Source organism: Mesoplodon mirus, assembly GCF_964341445.2.
Source record: "Mesoplodon mirus genome assembly, chromosome: 17".
In the NCBI taxonomy this organism is placed as follows: domain Eukaryota; kingdom Metazoa; phylum Chordata; class Mammalia; order Artiodactyla; family Ziphiidae; genus Mesoplodon; species Mesoplodon mirus.
The window spans coordinates 20,594,799-20,619,409 of record NC_138993.1 but is presented as its reverse complement, the minus strand read 5'-3'; the positions used below and the strand labels follow the sequence as shown (position 1 = coordinate 20,619,409).

The following is a 24,611-nucleotide window of genomic DNA, read 5'->3' as shown; positions in this document are numbered from 1 at the left end:
TGCTTTAAGAATTCAGTGAAGGGAGAGATCAGTAGGAGTTGGAATAACCAGAAAATTTTACAGTGAATGGATTTGTGTAGGAGGAGAGGGTGGGGGAAGGACGTTCTTAAAAAGGAAAATAAAAGGCAAAGCCAGAGTTGCAAGTTGTAAGCAGGGCGTGTATGGGGAAGAGTGAGTATGGTTGATGAAGCAGCCAATCCTTCATACAACCCTTCACTCGTGCCCTGGGCTGGGTGCCTGAGTCATGGGGGTCTTGGGAGGTACAACTAGAAAGAGATTGAGGGAAGACCAGGGGGTGGTCTTAAAGAGTCAGGACCTAAAGAGTCAGGACCTGAACATGCAGGCTAGGTTTCTGATGTCTTTTTTTCAGCCGTTGAACTTTTTAAAAATGAAATCTCATGGTGAGCTCTAATAAACAAAATACCAAAAGTGGAATTGCTCTGGTCAGAGTAGAGGGGTAGGAGGCTCAAAGTCTTGCCCACACATCTTTCCCTTCAATTCCCGAGCCCACTTGACATTGGGCCTTTCAAGCCTCCTCATTCATGCCACATCTTACAACCACAGAGAGGCTGCCAAAGCAAGAGCCACAGAGGCATTTTCAAAGGCACCATCCTGAACTGACCAACCGTGTTGAGAGGGCTCCCATGCATAGAATACATCCCTCCTTTTCCAGGCGCCTGCAGCATTTGTGCAACACTCAATAGTTCTTTTTTTTTTTTTTACACAACATATATTTAGTTCATAATAGCAGTTCAACATAATTGTTCTTTTGCTTGAGGATTTGCATTGGATGCTTCAATTATCATGCTGCTATTATCATTCAAGTCTATGTATTCTCACAGCAGGCCATGCTCAGATGAAGCAAAATGGCATATATTCTAAAAATAATTGATTTTGACCTTGTGTTACTGTATCTCTATGTTCATGTTTGTCTCTGTACTGTGCATCTCTCTCCTCCACCCAAGTGATGGTAGTTTTACATTTCTCATTATAAGCTGCTTTTGAAATCAGTTTGCTCTCCTGAACCTGCCATGTGAAAGTCTGGAAAAGCATTTCAGATCCAGCTGAGTACCAAAGGAAGTGAGCCTAAAGATAAACGCAGTGAATTGTTGGTATTCCAGAAAATTCTAGGGAAACCTTCGGAAGCCAAGAAGGTAGCATTATTTACCAAAGCACAATGCCATCTCCAACAGCACTGAAGAGATCATTGGTGTTTGGATTCATTGGGATGACATGCCGACAATCGGGGTCATTTTCCAGGGCTTTGTTTATCCAGTTGACAAAGGCATACTTCTCTTCCTCTGCAAGTAAATGATTAAAATGACTTATTTACAAAGTGAAAATCTGATACAAACAAAATTATACACATGGATCTTAGATTCTTGGGCCGGGAGAGAAATTGTGAGGCTAATCTTGTCCATTATCCTATCATCTCACATTTATTGACATTTAAAAATCTCAAATGACTTGGGAAATAGGCACAGAATCTCTGCTCACTCCAATCATAAAACATATATATAGCAAGCAGATTTAGAAGCTACATATATGCAAATGTATTATATTTAAAAGTAAATATATAGGGACTTCCCTGGTGGCACAGTGGTTAAGACTCTGTGCTCCCAATGCAGGGGGCCCAGGTTCGATACCTGGTCAGGGAACTAGATCCCACACACATGCCGCAACTAAGGAGCCCACCTGCGGCAACTAAGACCCGGCACAACCAAATAAATAAATATTAAAAAAATAAAGACATCTATTTAAAAAAAAGAAGTAAATATATACATATCTGTATCTTATACATGTAAATATATATAAATAATTAAATGTTTATTTATATTTATATACAATTTAAATGTGAATGTGGTTTAATGTTTAGCTCTAGCTCTGCTGATTTAAATGTGGGATGATCACAGGCAATCTCTGCAATATCTCTGAGCTTCTTTATACAATTACGGGTAACCCCACTTTTTGAAACTGGCTGTATGCCACTTCACTTTTACAAAAGACCTACATTGGTACCTGCTTCCGTTAACCAAAAGAAATCCAAAGAGGATTTTTGCTTTTACGAGAAAAGGTTAAAAGTAAAAATAGCTCTCCGTGTTTGTTTTGCAGTGTTTGTTTTACAGAGGCGGTGGGCACCCCTAGCAGGGAGAGCGGCCTTGCCCAGCTCCTTCCCCGGGAACTACACACTCCACACCTCAGCATCAAGCGGCCATTGTTTTGAACTGTGTCTGTGAGCATCTGTCTCATCTCAACTTATTCTGTGCATTCCATTAGCAAGATATGTCCTAAGGTAGATGCTTCTTTGCTTTACGCCATTTCAGTTTATGAAAGGTTTCATAGGAACACTCTACTTTCAGGTAGCAGGGGAAAACTGTATAATGAAATTGCTATGAAATGAAATCATTTGTGATACGTTATTTCTTTCCTATCAGTAAAGCTGCCAGAAGTTGATTTAAGAAATGTTAATAAGCCTCAAGTTATGCCTTACAGCCCAGCACCGTGTTTCCCAAATTGTGTGTCACCAAAAAAAAAAAGTCCCTCAGAAGAATCCTAAGTCACAAAAGTTTGGGAAACATCACACAGCATATTATTGTCTTGAAGATTCCTAATGCACTTTACATAGTAAAAGCTGTGAAATTTTCTTCGCAATTAAGAGTCGTACTTGGGCTTCCCTGGTGGCGCAGTGGTTGAGAGTCCGCCTGCCGATGCAGGGGACATGGGTTCGTGCCCCGGTCCGGGAAGATTCCACATGCCGTGGAGCGGCTGGGCCCGTGAGCCATGGCTGCTGAGCCTGTGCATCCGGAGCCTGTGCTCCGCAATGGGAGAGGCCACAGCAGTGACAGGCCCACTTACGCAAAAAAAAAAAAAAAGAATCGTACTTAACCATGAGCTGATCTTTAAGATCAACTAATGTTTTGAAGACCTCAGTTTGGGAATTATTGGATTACTGTACTGTTCTGGAGAAGTTTCCATGAAGGCTGCTGGATGGCAGCCTTCAGAATAAATATACAACTTTCCTTCAAATCAATGAAAACACAACTTTTTTGGGACCGCTCAGCAGGCATTTTGGAGCATGAATTTTGGAGGTAGAAGCTTGAGTAGCTCTTTTTGTCCAGAAGATTTACAAAGGAATCTTGGCAGCCTTTAATGTACTTTTTAAATGCTGATGCAATTATTTGGTATCAGATCCTACCTGGAGCCAGAACTGCTGGCCCACTTATACATAGGAAAATAGGCAGTAGTCAACAAACTCATGTTAACATCTGTCTTTCTTTGTACCCCTTAGGTTTGAATACTGAGTTTGGAATCTGTAACCCTAGAAGACGTGGATCCTTCTGACATGGTTCTGTCTCCCTCCGCCCTCAGCTCATCCCAACACTCTCTCCACCTCAGCTTCCCCGCCCCACACTGGTACACCTACCTGAATAGGAGTGTTGGGTCCCAACACTAGATTGCTGTGAAGTGCCCCCGATCGCACAAATCCCTTCCTTCTTATTGATTGCTTTTCTAAAGGTCTTGGCAACATCTGTGCTTTTCAGGCCATGAAAAACCTGCAAAAACATAATTTATCTTTAGAAACCCACTCTGTCATTGAGAAAACCATAAAGGAGAGAATAAGCAATGTTGAAGCAAGAAGGGTGGGAATGTATTTCTGGACGTTTTCCGAATTCAACTCCCACATTTCAAATGCATCTCCTTGGATTCTGCGTCATACTCACCTTGATAAACTCATCAAAGCTTATCTTCCCATCCCGGTCCAGGTCACCTGTAGCCATCAGGTTTTCTGTAATTTCTCTCACTCTGTACCCAGGCAGAGGCAAGCAGGCAGCCTTGAACAAATCATTCAGCTCATTGCAGCTGATGTACCCATTGCCATCAGAATCTGTAAGGCAAACGGGGAGCTGAAGGTTTGGGGCGATTTGGGTCACAGCATGAAGAGAGGTGAGAGTAGGCTGGATTGGAGGGGAGCGGGCAGGAGAGGCAGTCATTCAGGGGTTGTGGCCTGACCCCATGCAAAGTCAGAATCTCACAAGAGGCCTGTTGCTATTGGATATGGGCATTAGCATCACTTCCAACATCCAAGAGTCATAATTTCAAAACAGAGGTTCTGAAAGCTGAATCTGAAGAGACTCTCATAGAAACAGATGGGAAAATAAATTACAGGTTTGGGGCTATAGAGTAAGAATAAGTATGGAATACTAGGAAAACAAAGGAAACCAAAGAAAGCAGACAAGCTATGAAAGATGAGACTTAGTTGGCCATTACTAGGAAAGGCTACAGGTGACAAAGGGCCCATATTCCATGTTTAGATAGAGAAAGAAGTAATTTTCTTGATGAACAGCTTTCAAAAATGTTTCCCAGCTCCTCTAGCCAATACCACTGTATTCCTGTCCCTTCTGCTATTTTGCTCATGTTACCATTCACTGAATCTGTCCTAAAGCTACTAAAAAAGAAGAGAATTGTGTGAATTGAGGTATCAGGTTTACTTACCAACTTTGGCAAAAGCTTCTCTAAGCTCCATCATTTCTTCATCAGATACTGATCCTCTGGCCATTTTTTATTGCTTTAGGCAACAGATCTGCAGAGAGGGGACAACATAGGGAGTGGTTGATGTGTATCTTCTTAAAATACAACACTGAGAAGCAATTCTCATTTATTAAGTAAAGAAATATTCCTCTGCATCCATCATGACTTATAATTATCTTCCCAAAATGTAAGAAATAGCCTTTTTCTTAACCCTGAATGTGGTGGTCTCCAAAGATGGTCTGCACCAATTTCTCTCTTCCCTTTGACATCAGGAGATGCAGCTTATTTCCCTCTCCTTGAATCTGGTCTGATCCTCCGACTGCTTTGACCATTTAGAAGGCTGGAGAAGCCATGTCTGGGGCTGGAAACTTCTGCTTCCTGCCTTTTGGAATGCTCCCTCCTTTTGGAATGCTCATCCTTGGGCTGTTCCCTCTTGGAACATAACTGCTGTGCTGTGAGATGTCTAAGCCACAGGAAGAAGCCACATGAAATATGAAAACTGGATGCTCTGGTTAACAGTCCCTGCTGTGCCCCCAGCCGACAGCCAGCATCAACTGCCAGCCAGTGGAGTGGGCCATTTTGGACATTCCAGCCCACTTGAGCCCCCAGATGAACACAGTCTCAGCCAAAATCACATGAAGCAGAATTGCCCAGAATTCTGATACCAACAGAACTGAGAGATGGTAAAATGATGGTTGTTCAAAATCACATTTTGGAGTAGTCTGAAACACAGAAATATACAACCAAAACACAACTTTTATATAAATGCCTTTTTAAGAGATATCTTCACGTTCATACTTCAAATGAATATATTTGGCCAAGCCAACAGATAAATTTTATAACTTCAAAGGGAGTTATCAAAGTTCTCTAAATATTTAAGAAAAGAGGAAGGGAATCTGACACGCTAATAATTCATATATGGGAATTTGAGGGACTTTTTAGGTGTTCTCAGAAAGGCTAGGGTTGGCTGAGAAACTTAATGCTAATGCTGGAGTATTTTCCCTTTCCCTGTGCCTTACTGCTGCCCTCTAGTGGGTAGAAAGAGAATGCAACAGAAAATGGATTATATTCTTGTCTCTAGCTAATTCACACGCCCATGTTTCAAAGAGGAGTTCCATTAAAGCTTATAGGATTTCCTGGTGGGGAAGGGATAAGTGGGGTGAGAGTGTGGGAGAAGGGGTACTTCTATGTATAATTATATTTGGGGCATTTTCATGAAATTACTGATTTTTAAAAATATTTAAAATTTGTGACTGGATGTTGTTTTAAATGGATTTCCTTTTCTATATTTGCACATCATTTTATAGTGCTGTACTTGTTCTCAGTGGCAACGCACAACCACACAAGAAAGGGAACAGTGTTAGCACTTAAACCTGTTGGCCAAAAATGCATTATGCTCAAGTTTGCAAATCCTCATCCATTATCCACCAACTCACTATCTTCTCACATACCATTTATCACATGTATCAGTAGTTTCAAACTTTTGTTTTCCTAAGCAACCCTCTGTGAATAGAAACCTTACATGTAAATAACAGCGAACAAATAAAAATAACTCTGGGGAGGGATAAATTAGGAGTTTGGGATTAACAGATACACACTACTATATATAAAGTAGATAAACAACAAGAACCTATTGTATAGCACAGGGAACTATACTGAGTATCTTGTAATAACCTCTAATGGAAAAGAATCTGAAAAAGAATAGATATTTATATATGTATAACTGAATCACTTTGCTGTACATCTGAAACTAATACCACATTGTAAATCAACTATACTTCAATTTTTAAAAAACCCAACTCTGAAAGCCTTTGGTTGAAAAAGACCCTGAAGATCACCTTACCTCCACTATCCCACCTCCTTGTCACCTATGCACGGTGGGAATTCCAGGGAGCATGATTTAAAAATCGTGGAACTACATATATTGTTATTATTTCAATTCCTTTAAAAATATCTTTTATTATCAATAAAGATTTATTGTATTATTATTTACCTTATATCTAAAAATGTACTGGTCCATTGGGTTCTCTGATGGAAGGTAGAAACTGTTGAGGTCTTAACTGAGTAAGGAGACACAGTCTCACACATCACAATAACCCTCAAGAGACAGCTACTGGCTTTCTGACTTTCTTGCCTTCACTTCCTTTCCTTCCTTTTTTGTCTGTCTGTTTCTCTCTCTGTCTCTCTCCCTCCCCACCCTCCCTCCTCTCTTCTTTCCTTCCTTCTTTCCTTTGTTTTTTGTTTGTTTGTTTGTTTCCTTTCTTTTTTTAAAATCAAGCCTTGTTCCGAAAACAATCTGAGCCCAGTGACAAAGATCTAACCAAACCTAAGAAGTAAACCAATAAAATCATGTGATCAGGGAGAAGAAGTAACTAGCTTAGGTGAAGAGCTTGCATATTTCAAACACATGGTTAGGACTGAACGTTTTGCTAGAAGTACGCTGAAAATCTAGCTCTGAGTTCTCTAGATGCTCAGTGAAGAATGGACATATCAGTTACATAATTCACTCTATTTACATAAGACAGACCACTTTTCTTAGGGCAGGAGAACTGAGGTCTGAGAGCAATACCTTCACCTAGGCCTGGAGAAGAGGACACTTGTGGGATGTAGCAAACACAAGTTTTATGTTGCTTATAATGTTGCTCAAGGAAGGCTGATGGCATAGGTACATGTAGCCCTACGTTATAGAGCAGGAACCAGAAGCTCAGAGAAGATTCATCTTTCAGATCACACAGCCAGGTAGAGGAACAGCAAGATTCCAGTTCTCAAGTCTTTTCTCCTCTCCCATGCTGTCTATTTATGTTGCTTTGCATTTCGGTTAGACACTCATTCCATCCACCCATTCATTCATTCATTCATTCATTCAGCAATTATTCATTAAGTATATAACATGCCTAGCCTATGGGAGATTAAAAAGTCTATAATATGAAGTCTCTTTCCAGGTGTTCTAGCTTAGGAAGCTTTCGCTTTCATGTGTTAAGAAATCAAAGCTTGGGACTTCCCTGGTGGTGCAGTGGTTAAGAATCCGCCTGCCAAGGCAGGGCACAGGGGTTTGAGCCCTGGTCTGGGAAGGTCCCACATACCACAGAGCAACTAAGCCCGTGCACCTCAACTACGGAGCCTGCGCTCTAGAGCCCGTGAGCCACAACTACTGAGCCCACGTGCTGCAACTAGTGAAGCCGGCGCACCTAGAGCCTGTGCTCCGCAACAAGAGAAGGCACCACAATGAGAAGCCCGCGCACCGCAACGAAGAGTAGCCCCCACTCGCTGCAACTGGAGAAAGCCCGTGTGCAGCAACGAAGACCCAATGCAACCAAAGATAAATAAATAAATTTATAAAAAAAAGAAATCAAGGCTTCCGTCGTAAGAAATCAGTATATAACTTTGTCTACTTTACTAAATTCTTGTGACTAATTGGCTTGACTCTTCTTTATACCCTCTACCAATACACCATGGATGCATTAAGAGAAGGCTCTCTCCCATCATATTTTAGCAAGGCCTTTGGTAAAGGCTTGCCTTTCTTATTTTGGGGGTGTCTTATTTCTTGGTTCACAGATGTTCACGGGATTATGAGACAAATTGATTCACTTACAAATATTTATGAACGCCCACTCAAGCCAGGCGCTGCTCTTCATTTCAGGTGGGGCGTGCCTACACTGCCCTAGTTACCCTGAAAACATGAACCAATGTTAAAGGTCAAGAGAATGAATGGGGGCTTCCCTGGTGGCGCAGTGGTTGAGAGTCCGCCTGCCGATGCAGGGGACACGGGTTCGTGCCCTGGTCCGGGAAGATCCCACATGCTGTGGAGCGGCTGGGCCCAGTGAGCCATGGCTGCTGAGCCTGCACGTCCGGAGCCTGTGCTCTGCAACGGGAGAGGCCACAACAGTGAGAGGCCCGCGTACCGCAAAAAAAAAAAAAAAAAAAAAGAGAATGAATGGGATCTCCAAATCTAAACTTGGCCTATCCTTTGACGTAAGAGTTTTAGATTTGAGAGCACTGTGAGACACTGGTGAGAAATATATGTAAAGGCAGGGAATGAGACTGTATTTTAAGGATCAAGGGCAGGGCCAAGGAAGAAAGGAAAGAATTACAGTGTTGGGTAAGAAAAAAAATCTCAAGATCATGGTACAGTAAAAAAGCAGAGAAAATATTTTAGAATAAAAATTGCAGGGCCCATTCAAATAAAAGACCTAGGAAGGGAAAGTAGGGTTATTTTAAAACCATGTGATTTTTAAACCATGGCAGGTAGGACAAGGTGAAAAACCTTGAGCATCTGGTAAACCACATTTTTGTAAGAGATTTACATAAATGAGGAGGATCAACTGGGAGAAGCCAAATAGTGAGACAGCCTTCAAATTAAAAAAAATCCAAAACCCTCCAGTGATTTAACAGCTAAAGGAAAAGAGAATAGATTAAATTAATTTAAGAGGTGAATTGGAGAAGAAGCCTTCACCAGCCTAAATTACTCTGATACCATTTGTTGTTTGTCGCGCCCAAACACAAATAGATATGGAGAGAGAATCTCTTTTACCATTAGAGTGAGCTGTAAGTCCTGGAAGCACAACCCAACTTTTAGAGACAGAGCGAGCTAAGAAATAATTTAGTACAACTCCCTCATTTTATAAATAAAGAGATTTAAGTTCCAATGAGATGAAATGCTTTGTCTAGGTACAAGTCCTCAAAGCACTGCCAGGCGAGAGTGTGTAAATGCAGAGCTGAAAAAGCAGAGCAGGAAAAGGATGGACTGACCATTAATAGGGCCATTAAGATCCAGAACTGAGAACAGACTCTTTAACTCATTAAACGGAATGTGCAAATGACAGCATTTTCACAAAGCAGAGAAGCAGGAAGAGGAGGTAACTGATGGAAAAACACACAGATCAGACCATTTCTAAGAAGGACATGGCTGGGGCTAGAATCAAATATTAGGTACTTTACACAGTCTATTAATATATTTAACTGAAAAAAACACCCACTTTAATTCACGCATGTTTGATGGTTTGGGTTATAATATGACTAAGCTTCTTAAGGAGAATTGACAAGGGTTTGTTTGCAAATTACTGGCACCATATTGGCAGCTGAATCTAGAGAGGTCACTGCAGTAATGGGATGGGCTGTGGCTTTTGGATGCTCCCATTTGGAGCTTAAAAGAAGTGGCTGAGGAAGGCATGTCCCTTTCAGGGCATGAATGAGCAGCTTCTTGGGCTCTGCTCTACTGCTCCTGCAGTAAGTGTGGCCCTTTTCAATGACTGCATCCTCTAACTATGACTTGCCAAGAACCATCTTAAGGTTTTTTGCAAGTCAGTGGTGAATTTTGGAACCCCATTTCTGAATCACTGCCCAAGTCATAAATCTAAGAAGACACATCTCAAATCATTCATCTAAGTCACGTCTGGCTAGTTTCTCTGTAAGCACTTACATTTATTAAATCAATGATTATAAAATCCCAGGACATTTGGCCAAAGAAAGTACCAGTTGTTCTTTTTTTATAAGATTATTTTTAAAGTCATAAGAAAATCAAAGAACCACCACCCCAAACTGCAAAAGCCACCAAACCTGTTCATTCCTTTAGGTCAGCCAGTTCTGAGTCTCTGTTTCAAGGAGGCTGGTATTTTCCAGATGGGTAGTGAAAGAGAATTTCTGAGAATGACTTCTTATAACAAAAGTACCTGACTCAAGTTCCCTGAAATCTAAATGTAGAAACAATTTGTAGGAGTTTACTATAGAACACAGTGCTGTAGAATTTACAGAAGGAAATGCGTTCTTTAAAATAAATGTAAAAATGTAAGCTGAATTTTCTCTGAGGAGTTTCCTAACTGATAATGAAAAGAAGTCGACAGGTTGATAAAAGGTGACCTGGCAAAGTGAAATGGCTCCTGGACTGGCATCATTTCTGAAAGGAGGTAACACTGTGTGCGTTGGTATTTTGATTCGATAGATTGACACCCAATTATATAACTGCCAGGATCAGAGTGGCATCTGTAACATGGCGTCACATTGCCAAGGGAATCTTTTGAACGTGCCCTACTTCTCCTGCAACTTGACACAGTGGGGAAAGTAAAACTGGAAACTCAGGACCCAAATTCCCACCTTTACCTCATAAGTTCAGTATGTATCCAGGGGAAAATTGCACAACTTCCTAACAACTCATTGAGTAGTGAGTAACCCAAAACAACATGTCTTCCAGAACATCATTAATCCCGTAATCTTTAGCGTTAGACTCTGATGATTAAAGAAGTGAAACATAAAATACTTAGGATTCCGAAGCAAAATAAAATCCCCATAAATTTTTTTAAAAGCTATCATACTACAGTTAGATAAGGAAGGAGTTTTGCTTTCACTTAATTCTGTCTGCTTTCTTTTACAAAGTAGAACACTGTGCAGGGGCGGGGTGGTGGTGGTGATAGCTTACTATGTATGCTGGGGATACAGTTTCTTTGTGGATACAGATATTCCAAACTTTCACACAAGGGACGATTCTCAAAATGTATTTTAAAAGTGCCTTTGTTTTTAAGAACCAAATAATTATAAATGTCCTCAAATACAGATGGCCACTTAAGGGGGCTCTTATGAATTCTTTTGTCAAGTCAAAATCTCTTTTAGATTGTCTTTTCTCTCCCTGCAGACACACTGGTTCTCCCAAGGCTGCTGCAGAGGGCAGACTTCTTCTCTCTGCAGTCTTGGAAGGCTATTCCCAGCACAGGCTCAGCGGCTTGCTGTCTATCTCAGGGGATGAAAACACCACCCCGAGGAAGCCAGCAGCCCTGATTACTCCAAACCTGATGAACCTGATGTTTCTCTGGGGGTCTCTGTGGTTTGATCACTCAGCTGAGGGGCTTCTGAAGCTGTATTAGCATGGCACACAGAGCCCTACTCTGTCCCCAACTAAGGAGTGTCCAGCTCCCCGCTTCCTCCCCCAGCACCCCCCTGATGTCTGTTTTCTACCAAGCTGTCCAACCCCATTAAGGATGGGACACAGAGCAAACCTCTTGCAAGCAAAGGGGATGCTCCAGGCTGGGGTTGGGGAGGCCCTCATTGCCTTGGCCTCTCTCTCCTTCCCTGGGCTGTACAGTGATATTCTTGGCGTTCATGTCTAGAAGATCCACAGCTACGTTTCATTTCACATGCAGCCACAAGGACTTAAGATCCAGACTTCCCCTACTGAAAGCTCAGGGGACCCCAAAGATTATTTGAAATCTTTTCAAAAAGCTGAATATTATTATGGGCTAGTTGATTATTCACTGTGACACCATTACCTCAATATCAGACGTCATTCATTCATTCATTCATTCACGCCACCTAGAAGTCTAAGTGCAAAGCACTGCCCCGGTTGCTGGGCTACAAGCAAGGGGGCCACAAAGACTGGGGCTTCATGACACCCACCGTTAAATGTCAAGTTTCAAATGCAACACAGAGATTACAGCTCACTTACTGCAAAATGGTTATAGAGTGAAGAGAGGTCTCAAGATTAAAAATGAACAGGTGGAAAGGCTAAACACAGGGCAGCGGTGGGAGGAGGGGCAGGGAAGAGATTAGATAAGAGTAAGAAGTTAGCACAGAAGCTTTTCAAAAAATAAAATAGCAAACAACTCAATCAGCCCATGCAATACAAGTAATCAGATCATTTATACACATGGACATCTCCAAGGAAATCAGAATAAAATAACGAGCAGGGGGCGGAAGAGAGAGCCTGGGGATCGGGAGACCCAGGATGCTACCTGTCTATATAACGTCAGACTCCACTTAGCCTCTCTGGGCCTCAGTTTCCTCATCTGTAAATTGAGAGATGAAGTCCCTTCCTTCCATGTTAAAAGTTCCAAAGTACAAGTTAGAGCCAGGGTAAGGTGTATTTCAAGTGAGCCTAGAAATAGGGTCAGGGGCCATCAGGAGCTGTGACCATGGCCTGAAGCAGCTTCTGGGGAGATACCTCCTCGGAAGTGGACCCAGCATCTCCCAGACCCACCTTGCTCCTGCTCTTACCTCAGCAGCAGGTAAAGCTCTGTCCTCATGCATTCTCCTCACTGACCAAGGCAGATACCCACTGCTCAGCTGCTTGACTGCTCAGCACAGAGCAGGGAAGTTTCCAGAACGGCACGTGAGATCTGCTTTCTGGGATGTCACTGCGTACATCTTAAGTCCCGCTGCTCCAGTTCACTCCTAGTTTCTAGGCAAGACTGCATGCAAACTGCCCCAGAAAGAGAGCCATCTACTATTTTCTCAAAAATATCCAAATAAGGAAACCCTACAACCTCTCTGGTGTCTCATATCCCAACCCTGTAACCTAAATCTTTTCTGATACGATTAAAGCTCCCTCTCTTGGGCTATTCTCAGAGGGAATTACAGAAGCTGCTCAATTCATAAAAATTCTGTCACATGCCTTGGTGATAGCCACTGGGCCTTCGAAAAAATTATTTTAACCTGCTTTGGGAGGCTCTTTTTCTCCAAATCTTTAATAGTTTCCTTTGCTATCTTCTGCATCTATGTCAAGTTCCTTAAATGATAACACAAGAAAAACAGAGTCACAGAATGTAGAGGTAAAGGCACCAGATTTTCTATCTGGCCACTCTCTTCCTGTCACAGAGGAGTGAAATAACACCCAGGTTAAAGGGTGTGACCAACGTCACCGAGCTCATTGGGACTGGAGTCCAAGGCTCCTTATTTCTCCTCTTTCCTTTATAATAAGCTTTCAAACCTAAGAGGGAATGTTGTTCTTTAAATAAGACCTGCTCAACATATGGTAAAGTATAATTCCCCCATGATTTCAAATATCTTATGAATATAATTTCATGTATGTTTCCTACACGTGAAGGAGAACTTAATCTAGGTTTTGAGCAGGCAGCATCCAGGTCTGGGCTACAAACAACACATGCCCAATACTACATACATATCCTACTGGCACCTTCAGGGTTACAATGACCGAGGCAAGGTGAACGTCCTCTGTATTCATCTGTATATTCATTTTTGACTTTGCAGGAAGGACCTCTGATATTTCTTAGCAACCAAAAAGCAAACCACATTAAAATAACTCACGCTGAGGCACAATGGTCTTAAGACAAAACACCAAATTCATAGATGAATATGAAAATGATACCCTTAGACTTCTGAGATCAGCAAGGTTTCAGACATCCTGTCCTCTGTTGGTTGGGTGGGGCTCTGTGAGTCCTTCCTCCTGTGAGCTCTGGTTCAGACCCCCATGTCCACATCTCCATTTCTTCCAGCAAATTATGAGATCACAAACTATATGAGATCATCTCACAGCACTGCCTCCTGGCTGGCATGCAGTATAAGTACGTAGGAAATCAGTTGTAGCCATGAACAAACAAACCCATAAACCAACGGTATACAGGGCTTAAGAAATCTACTATCAAGAGCGAACATATGGACACCAGGGTAGGAGGGCGGGTAGGATGGATTGGGAGACTGGGATCGACCAATGTACACTACTATGTATGAAGTAGATGGCTGGTGAGGGCCTACTGTATAGCACAGGGGGAAAAAAAAGAAGGTACAATCTGTTTGCAGGACATATATGAAGTTAACCTTACAAATGCATTCCAGTGTACACTAGGTGCAGACAAATACTGTTTGATTCCACTTATACAAGGTACCTAGAATAGTCAAATTCATGTAGAGTCAGAAAGTACATTGGTAGATGCCAAGGGCCAGGGGGTGGGGGGCATGGGGAGTTAGTGTTTAAAGGGGACAGAGCTTCAGTTTAGGAAGGTGAAAAATTCGGGAGATGGATGATGGTGAGAGTTGCACAACACTGTGAATGTACTTAGTTCCACTGAATTGTAGAGTTAAATATGGTTAAAATAGTATGTTTTATATTATGTGACTTTGACCACAATAAAAAAAACATTAAAAAAAAGAAGTCTACTATCACCTTCTTTGAGGAGTTTAACAATAATATTCTTGTGTACATACTTAATCATATCCTTCCCACTGAAAGATACAAACAACAGAAGAAGGCAAGTGGATGCATCAAGTTTATATGAACCACTTTGTAGGAAAAATGACTTTGCAAGTGTCCCTTGGCAGTCTTTGAACTAGGCTGGGGATGCCCCCCGGTCCCCACCCTCCAGCCACCAGAGGGTTCTGGCTGAGGTAACAAAACCTGGGGCTGGGCAGTTTCTGTAAACCCTGCTGGCCGCGGCTGATGCTCAGGTCTCTCTACCTAAGTGTACAGTGTCTGACTTGGAGCTGAGTCCTGCTGGGAGGAAAGGGGCTGTGGTGTGCAGACAGAGCAGGACGGAAGGGAGGGTAAAATCAGCTGAGATGCACAAACTCAATGTACCAGGAACACACAGGAAAGATTTAGGAATGGGTGTTAGAGTTCACTTGAATGTAATTTGCATATCATTATCTGGACTATGAAATTCATCCTCTGGTAATTCTAAGTGTCTACCACTAAGCGTATTCATATATTTATTTGTACATTTCTTCTTTCACTAAACATCTGCCAAGTAAGTACCTACCATATGCTAGGTCGTGGGTTAGATGCTGGCGACGCAGACATAAGATGTGGTCCTGGCCTGTTTAGTAGGGGAGAGAGACACCAGTCACTAGAATACAGGGGGACTTTTTAGATCCACAGGAATGGGGAAAACAGCTCTCCCCTGGGGAGCCACGTGTGGTGCCCCGGGGAGAAGTGACATGTGACCTGGGTTTCCACAGATGAGGAGGAGAGAGCTTAAAGATCAGTCAGTCTTTTCCTTATTCATGTAGAATGATGAACCCAGATACTCTCCACAGAAAGTTTATCTATATATCTAAATAAAGTATTATTTATCTATGTTGGAGCCAGAGAAACCAAGAGCTAAAGGACAAATGGAAGATGAACTAATGTTTACTGAGTGGTTACCCAATGCTAAATGTTTTATATGCGTTATCATATTTAATTCCAGCACAGCTCTATGGAGCATCATGATGATTTCCTCTTTATAGATGAGGGAACTGAGATTTAAGTAACTGGCCCAGGGTTACATTGCTCTGAACTGGGGTAGCCTCAGACATTATGGCCCTGCCGCACGAGAAAACGGGAAAATAGGGGACCTGAAAAGTGAAGTTCTTCCCCAAAGTCTCAAAGTGAGTCAGTGACTCGTCAGAAAAGAGGAGTAGAACCTCCAGAAGCTTAGTTTGGTGTAACCAAAGTACGGGAAACACACAAGTCAATGAACATGTAACAACTTAAAGGTTAAAAAAAACCCGGAGATGCACAGTCCATGAAATGTACTTTACATCTTCAATACGTGGATGGAGAGAATGAGGGGAGGCGTTTCTTCCACTCGTTTTAAGAACAGCACAGGCTTAGTTTACAGCTTCACCTGTGCTAGAACACGACCCACTTTCTCCCAGTGTAAGCAAGGGTGAAAAGGCATCATAGGCATCTCACAAACCTCATCTGTATGTTAACGATCTCATCTTCCTTTATGAAATTAAGCTTGCTATATATATAAAAAAGAATGAACTAGGAAGCAACATGGTATGGTGAAAAGATGCTGGATTTTCTGATGCAACAGCTTCTTGCTGTGTGCTTGAGTACACGTTACTTAAAATTTCTGAGCCTCAGTTTCTTCATATGTACAAAGGGGATATTAATAATGCAATCACAGTGCTCACCCCATAAGAGTTGTGTTAGAATGAAATTAGATAAAGTGTTTAAATTGTATACAACAGTGCTTGGCGAAGGAAGGGAGGGAGGGAGGGAGGGAGGGAAGAAGGAAGGAAGGAGAAAATAAAAAAGAACCAGAACTTTTACAAAATTATCTTGGGGAACAAACCCAATTTCCACTATAAACTATATGAAATATTATATAGAGTCACTGTCTAAAATTCACACTTAATTGTATGTATGTTACATGTGTGGGTAGGTGTAAATCTAGATTTCACACCTACGCTTTATCTTCAAATGATCTTAGCTTGGTTGCTTTGGCTCTTGTACCACATCTCTCCTCCAGAGTCCTTGAAGGCAGTTTCAAAAGCAATTGTGGAATTAGAAGATGATACCAGTTAGAAGCCAACAGCATCGGTATTGGCTGATCTCATGCTGAGAGGTCAAGGGGCTCTGGGCTTAGTCTTGCCTGAAATACTTATCGTGGAAAGTACCTTCTGACAGTTGAGGAAGTGTGGCCAGAGTGGGAAAATGTACAGCAATCTTAAGAAAAGCCTGCACATCCATTGTGAGACATGAAATGAAAAAGGATCTTGGGCATCTGTGATGAAGACCATTGGGCTATGTCTCTCCTCACTCTCAGGTACACCAGTGCTTGGGGACTGAGTCTGTTGGCCTCTTCTCTGCCTTTATCTCTTATCCACTCCAGAATTCTCCAGGCACTTTCTCTGCTGTGGTTTGAGCTGATGTAAAAACACCAAGACAACATGCCGCTGACAACTGTATACTAGCAATGACAACAGAAGCTTCTATTGACTCTCAATAATGTGACTTCATTTTCTATGGGCTCCTTGGGGTAGTTCTTTTATAACTTCTAAGGACCAGCTCATTCTCATAAAAAACAAAACGAGCAGTCACAGATAAACTGAGGCAGGAATTTGTATTCATTTGATAGACTAGATTTATCTACACTTTCTTGGAAGCCACAGTTTGGTGGGCAAATATTTACCAATACCAATTTACTAATGGGATATGCTATGACATTTCATCAAAATTTTAATAACTAAATAGCCTAAATGCGTCATAACCCTTAAGAGCTCTGTACCATAATATCCTCAAGCATTTATTTGTTTGGTATAGCAGCAGACCCATCAAAAGCAGAGTTGGGATCTCCGCCTGATGGAAAATCAGGAATAATCATTGAATATTCAACCGCAGAAAGGAATATTTAGACTTATTAGAAAGTAGCCAGTGGATCATGTTAGAAAATACAATGCAATGAAAACAGACATGGTTTACATGTTTAAGAAACTGTGAATATTAAAATGGAAAAGAGGCCAGGTGTGAATCTCGGCTCTGACTAGCTCTGTAACCTTGGACTAAGCCTCCCTGGACCTCAGTTTGATCATCTGTTCTAAGAAGATGACAACATCAACCCCACGCAGATTTTGTGTGGAAATATAAGAGCAAATATATGTCAAGAGCTTAGCACAATGCCTAGCAAATAGCGAGGGCTCAATAAGTCAGCAGCGATGGTGAGTAGAACAGAGGGAGATATACACACAGACTAATGAAATGGGGAAACGGAAGGGGAAATCGACCCAAGAGAAGACCCAGCGGATAGACAGTACTTTTCCCTATTTCAGAGATGAGGGGACTGAGCATCAGGGAGCTTAAGAGACTTGCTTGGGCTCCACAATGAGTAAAAGGCTGGAAAAGGAATCCAAATTTGCTCTTTTCTTTATACCATACCTGTTTGTCTCATGCACAGAAACTGCAGACACTCAGACTCACAAGCTTTAAAAACTGACATTATGTATGATATTGAATACATTTTATGTTATATACATTATATTCAATCACCAGACAGATTAAGAGTCCCAACTGTCTTCCTCTGCGGTCACAGGAAAGAAACAGAGCATCAGGGATATTTTGATGAAAAATCTCAACTTGAAAGACAATGAGGGAAGGGAAAAAATCTGAAAAAAGTCATCAAAGGTGCCCATGATATTCCATCTTTCCAAAGGGAAAAAAAATTAATGTTATAAAGCATTGGAAATGAAGGGAAAGTTCATTTACATCTTTGAGATGAAGAAAAAGGGGCTCAATAATGCAAAACTGCATACACGTTCCTCATTTTTTCTTACTTTCTCTTTGCATCTATTACGTAGCTTTCTCCATAAGGAATGTATTTTCCACTCTTCTTTCTTAATCACATTGCCTCCTGGTGAAGGTAATGTGAGCCCATGACATCAAGGATCCACATTTTAAAATGTGACACCTGAGGTTAACAAAGATGCAGGTCTAATTCTAAATTTTGCCTGAGGAACGGCGAAAAGGAAGAGGATGCAATTTTTTTTTCTTTCCTTTTTTTTTTTTTTGCGGTACGCGGGCCTCTCACTGCTGTGGCCTCTCCCGTTGCGGAGCACAGGCTCCGGACGCGCAGGCTCAGCGGCCATGGCTCACGGGCCCAGCCGCTCCGCGGCACGTGGGATCCTCCCGGACCGGGGCACGAACCCGTGTCCCCTGCATCGGCAGGCGGACTCCCAACCACTGCGCCAGGGAAGCCCAGGATGCAAATTTTATACAGATGCATTTGTGCGCCTCTTTACTTCATTCATTCAGATACACACTTTGGATAAATATTGGAGACAACTACCAGACTGAGGAATCAAAATGCAGGGTATTATTTAATTGTAAAGTAATTAGGCCATTCATTCACTTCCCTCTTGAAAGTGCAACCAGAGAAAAAAGGAAAAGAAATTATCTTAGAGATTGCAATTCACATGCAACATTAATTTGCCAGCCAAATTTGGCATCTTGGCTTTTCTGCCTGTGGAGAATGTAATCTCTTTTCCATTTTAGCTCAGCCAGTCAAGAAGATGTGTGTGTGTGTGTGTGTGTGTGTGTGTGTGTGTGTGTGTGTGTGTGTGTGAAAGAGAGAGACAGAGAGGTGGGGGGAGAGAGGGAGGGAGAGAGAGAGAGAGAGAGAGAGAGGAGAGGGAGAGGGAGACACACAGACAGACAGACAAAGAGATGGAGAGAGCATGCAAGTGTGTCCATCTGTCCGTGGAACTGGTGCTAAACTAAAACAAGAATCAATGCTGCAACCACAAAACTGTGGCTTTCTTTGCAAGTTCCTCAATTTAATATCTTAGCTTTTCCTTCCGCCAGAAAAAACCGACCATATTTGAGAAACAAGCCTCCTTGTAACTTAAAGTGGGGCTGAGGCAGGCGTGGCTATGAAGTTGAGCAAAACTTATTTTAACTCAGTAAGTGGGTCACTTTTTACCTCTATTCTTCAGCTCACAATTAAAACAATCTTTCATTCTTTCACATTTTTTAGGACACCTATATTTGGCCATTACTATGTAATTATAGATATGTGTGCTTGGGTATAAATACTAAATTGTTTAATTTATTCTTGTCTATCAATCACAACAGTTAGAAAATGGGAATGCCACTTGACTCAAGTATTCTAATCTTCTATGACTGAGAACTTTTCAAAGCTTTTGAGGGTAGAGATCATGTTTTGTGACCTATGCACAGGTCTATAAGTTGGTAAAAACCAAATAGTCAAGTGCAGAGGGGCTGAGTAAATACTGATGATGATGATGTTGACAAAGAATAGTCTTTAATAAAAGCAATTAACAATACAGATGCATTTATTTAGGATAAATTATTATTATCTGTGTGCAACTCAAGGTCTAGGTACAAATAAGCACCATGGCCTGCTGCCTGTTTATTCCAGGAGGTTTCCCCTGGAATTCAGTAGTTAATATAAAATTGATTCAATTGTAGAAAATTAAAGTAATAAACACTTGAATGGATTAACTTGCCTTCAAACATGAAGATAACACCAATACCTACCTCACAGGATTGCTGTGATGACTCAATGCATTAATACGGTCAAAACATTTAGAAAAACACTCAATTCAAAACAGTAGTATAGAAGGCTAAGCTGTTATTATTAGGATGATGAATTGAAATTCTTTGTTCCCCATCTGCTGCTTACAGTATCTTACAAGATAGAGTGACTATGAAATTGCCGGGAAAACGGATGTAATGACTGAAATTGACAAACAAAACAACGGGAACAGTATAAGGAAGTTCAATCAGGAGGCAACTGAGGAAAGCAACGGGGGAATTGCCATCTGGGGAGCCCAGAGGTCACAGCAGCTGTAGGGAGATGCTCCTAGAAGATGAATATCTGATTGGGTGGTAACTTCTTATACTTCAAAATGAAAACAATGTGAAACATGAACTCTTCTGATTTAAGAAGTGCATTGCCATCTGGCAAGATAGGGAAACTTGAAATTCTTGGAGTCTGCTGACACTGATTAGTTTTATATTTTGGTGCACTCTAATTCTAATTTTTATTTCTGCAGGGTTCATACGCAGATGGAATAGAATCATTGCATTTGATGATATCTGTGAGTTGGAAAACTAGCAAACAAAAAATATCCTAAGGAGACAATTACATGAACCTAAATAATGTCACTTTGCTATAAAATCTATGAGTCATAAAGTCATCAGATTTTATAATTTTACTTTATAAATTTTTGACTCTTCATAAATATCATCTTAGGAGAAAATTTCTTAGTTTTATTTTACCTAACTTGATTTGAGAATTCATTTGCCATCTCCCCCGTATACGCAGAGGAGCCTTCACTTTTTTGGTAACAAGGAGAAGTTGACTTGAGAATTTTCTGAGAGGAGTGCAAAGTGAATAAGTAAAAGTTAATGGTATCTGTTCCTGTGCTCTTGGTCCTTATACCCTTACATAATTTTGGTAAGGGTAGCTAAGTTTTAGCTCAATTAATGTATTTAAACTAAAATAATAAGATTAATTTTGCCTGCTGGCTATGGTCATTGGACAATTTCTTAAATTCCTTGAAGTCAATGTCTATTTAGTGCTTTGAGACTAAAATGAAGAATAGTGCTTTGACAAAAAGGAAACATGTTAGAAAGCAAAATACTGTAATAGTGTTATATCTCTGTTCATAGCAGTCACTGGGGAAACTCAGTAAATATTAGGTTAACAAGTGAAATTAAAAAAAGACTTCTATGCATATCTAAGGAACTGAGAAAAAATTCAGTAAATATCATGAGCACCTACTACATGCCAGGAGAGACAGAGAAGGAGCTCAGGCTGTCAGCAAATTAAGGACTTGAAAGGAAAACAATATGATTCCTGCTCTACTTACTCTAAACTCAAGGCATTAAGCAAACACACACAGAAGAATCAGTGGAGGCAAGAACCAGTAGGAAAGACCTGCAAAAGGACGGGTTTCTTGAAATAAGCCTTAAAAAATGACCAGAAGTTTCACAGATAAAGAAGAAAGCACTTGGAAAGACAGTTGGAGTGAAAAGAAGTGAAAGAGCATGGAACTTTCTGGTGGTTTGTGGACTTGTGCACTTGGCATGTGGGTAAGTGGAGGGAGGAGGGGGAGAGGTGGGAGATGGCAGCTAGAGCAGAAGGAAGTGACAAGAAATAAGGTTGGGAAAGTGGCTGAGGCAGGTTTGTGAAGGCACACAATTCTTGAGTAAAATTATGCATTACTTAAAAGAAAACACTTCATTCTATTATTATATGAAAACCACAATGATACCTCTTATTTATGAAAAAGTTTCTGGGTTTATTGCAAATTATTGTCTTCTTTCTTTCTCTCTTCAAATCATGAATGCTAAGATCTCTTCAGTCAGCTTCAGAATGAAAAGCCTATAACAAGGTACATCTGGGAAAAAGATGCTGGTGGGGAAGATAGGCTCTGGAATAGACGGACGCTTACAGAGAGGCAGAATGGAGCCTGAAATCCTGGCTACCTACCGCCCTTGCCCCTCACCCAGTGACCTTGGGCCGTGTCCTTCAACCATCTAAGCCCATTCCTCATCTCTAAAGGTAGTTGGGAGGATTAAATGAGGTCATGCATGAAGAGTGGCTTACATAGTAAGTACGTATCAATATTAAGTGGTATTACTACTTGTTCCGTCCTAATTTAAATAGATACATTTGAATGAGAAAGTTACTTTGTGGCCTCCCATTCCCCAAAGGGTTCAGCAAAAGAATTAGAAATGGTGTTAAAACACGGAAATTGTTTCCCAAATTACCGATTGTTTCAAGGCACAATTTATGAAGGAGACAAAATTTCAAATGTGACAAAAGAAAGCATCCCTGGGATAGCTAATGAAATGTCCCACCTCAGCAGTGCTTGTTCAAAGGGCAAGACCCAGAAGATTCTTCCCTCATGTTGCTGGCAGTGAACAAGAATGAAGAGAAATGGATATTTTATAACATACCAGGTTGATACTTTAACAATCTAAACTTGATTCCATTTTTATTTCCTCCCAATGTAAGGAAAATACTGACATACCTTTGCGTCCTAATTCATTTTATTCTCATCAATATATTTACTTAAAATAAGACATAGCATATTTTTAATCTGTTATTTTTAGGGGTCCAAGTCCTTCTCCCTCAACTCCACGTTTTTGCTAGTTTAGAACTATTCAGGTAAGATGCGTCAAACAATATTGATGATCACATTTTACAACTTCAGAAATTCACATTTATAGGTAAGCAGTTAATTCCATTGAAATTTGCCTGTGTAGATGTTCTTTAAACCATTTCATTTACTAGAAACCAATTATGATAAATTACGTAAATTCAAAATCAAAACGTGTGGATAAATCACCTTTGTTTAACGACAGTTTGTTTTTTTTTAAGTTGTCCTGAGGAGGTAATTTTAGAAAACAAGTTGCTATACTTGATTAAGAAAAATTGGGTTTTGATAAGTGTGCGGATAAATGAATCCATTTCCAGTCCGGATGGCTTTTATGCTTATCATCTGTCAATGGTACTAAATATTGTTGAATAATGGTAATTAATAAAGGCTGATGCTACAAGTTTCAAAGCTATGTTTCAAAAAAGTTTCTGGAATAAATATCCCATATCAACTTTATAAGAATTTCTATTATAGACTGAAGCCTTTCTTCTGTAACTTAATGGTCATTTGTATGATCATAAGGATACCAAATAGTTCAGACAATTCTACAAAACAGTACAATTAAGCAACACAAATTACTCTTATTTTTAGAGAATAAATGGAGAAGAGGCAGCCTCTAATTCCATGTTAGTAAGCACACCCATTAAAAACCATCGGTACCCAAAATCACTCAAATAACCAGTATCACACTCAGTAACATATGACTCAAGATGTTAGTACATCCACTAAAGTACTGTAAAGGAGTTTTTTAGAAAAACAGAACCACAGGAGCTAAAGTTAACTATCCCCATTAGGCCAATGAGCAGCACCATCTAAATGATCAATAACCACCTTCCTGAGAACATTTGAAAGTAGATCAAAACACAGTAAATAGCCTCCTTGAAATAAAGCAATAGAAATAAATCAGAACTTGGTTTGGTTTAAATAGGAAACAAAAATCATAGTTTTTTTGGGGGGGGTGATAACTGCATATAACTGGAGAAGAAGCCACCCCAGAGAGCGGAGGGGAGGGTCCCACTCTGGGCGGCCACGAGACGTGGCTGGAGCTTTGCTGGGCAGTTAAACGGTGCCGCGGCTCATAGCGGACAAGGGCAACAGGTGCTCAGATCTCTAGTCCCCTGGGGGCAAAATCCACAATCCACAGAACCAGAGCCACCCAACAAGCAAAACATCATAAGCACTTAGAAATGACAAAAAGACAAAGGAAATTTACCTGGTAGCAAAACTGTTCTCAGTGGTACTGGTATGTGACCAGAAACCCCCTTCTTTCTGATCTGCAGAACAACTTTGTCAACCCCGGGTGTGTGGTCACAAGGCAGGAAGTGACTAGAATGACAAATCATCAGCCAGGAAAGAAATAGATTTTGTCTTTATAAGGACATTTTTACTTAACGTGTTTTTTTTTTTTTTTTCTCATGTCCCCTCCCCTGCAAAAATCACCTGACAGGTCACACTGAAATTCAGAAGCCTCTTACCACTTCCTCTTTATAAGCATTTTTCTCTCTCCTTCCCTTTCTTTCCCCTCTAGCTGTCTTGTAGGCACTGGGCTATTTAAACCTGTTGATTTCAGATAACAAGGCAAGGTCAGCCTGCTACCTTGACTTCTTGCTCTGACCCTAATTGCGAACGCAATGCTCTGGTGCCTAGTTACTTACAGCAAAGATAAACAAATTATTCATTTTTAATGAAAGGGCCAAGGGAAGAGGTGGCAGTATCCCTGAAACAAGCTAAAAGGGAGTTCCTTGGGAAAGCCCCACCCCAGGTGAAACCAAACCCCTCTCAAGAGTCCCTGAACAGTGACCTTATTGGTGGAAACAAAACAAAATGATCTCTTTAAGGGGAAGGGCCCGAAAGGGAAGGTCACCATATTATTTACTCATTCTTTTATTTATAGAGCACCTATGTACTAGGGATCTCTTTAACCCAATTAAAGATTTCAATTATTTAGACGCTTCCTACAAAGA

The 24,611-nt window shown here is 40.9% G+C and overlaps 1 protein-coding gene across 3 annotated transcripts in view; it reads right to left on the bottom strand.

Moving 5' to 3' along the window:
- LCP1 (lymphocyte cytosolic protein 1) overlaps window positions 1–24,159 on the bottom strand; it is a 58,294-nt gene extending 34,135 nt beyond the window's left edge. The window contains exons 1-6 of one of the 3 annotated variants that reach the window (XM_082601917.1): window positions 23,861–23,975; window positions 15,009–15,065; window positions 4,495–4,582; window positions 3,723–3,886; window positions 3,425–3,554; window positions 1,169–1,301 (exon numbers count right to left, since the gene is read on the bottom strand). In XM_082601917.1, coding sequence (XP_082458043.1) covers window positions 1,169–1,301; window positions 3,425–3,554; window positions 3,723–3,886; window positions 4,495–4,558 — 491 coding nt within the window. In that variant the 5' untranslated portion in view covers window positions 4,559–4,582; window positions 15,009–15,065; window positions 23,861–23,975. Of the gene's footprint in view, window positions 1–1,168; window positions 1,302–3,424; window positions 3,555–3,722; window positions 3,887–4,494; window positions 4,583–15,008; window positions 15,066–23,860 lie in introns of all 3 variants that reach the window. The other 2 variants (XM_082601918.1, XM_082601916.1) reach the window with 2 other exon arrangements.
- Between the last annotated feature and the right edge of the window lie 452 nt (window positions 24,160–24,611).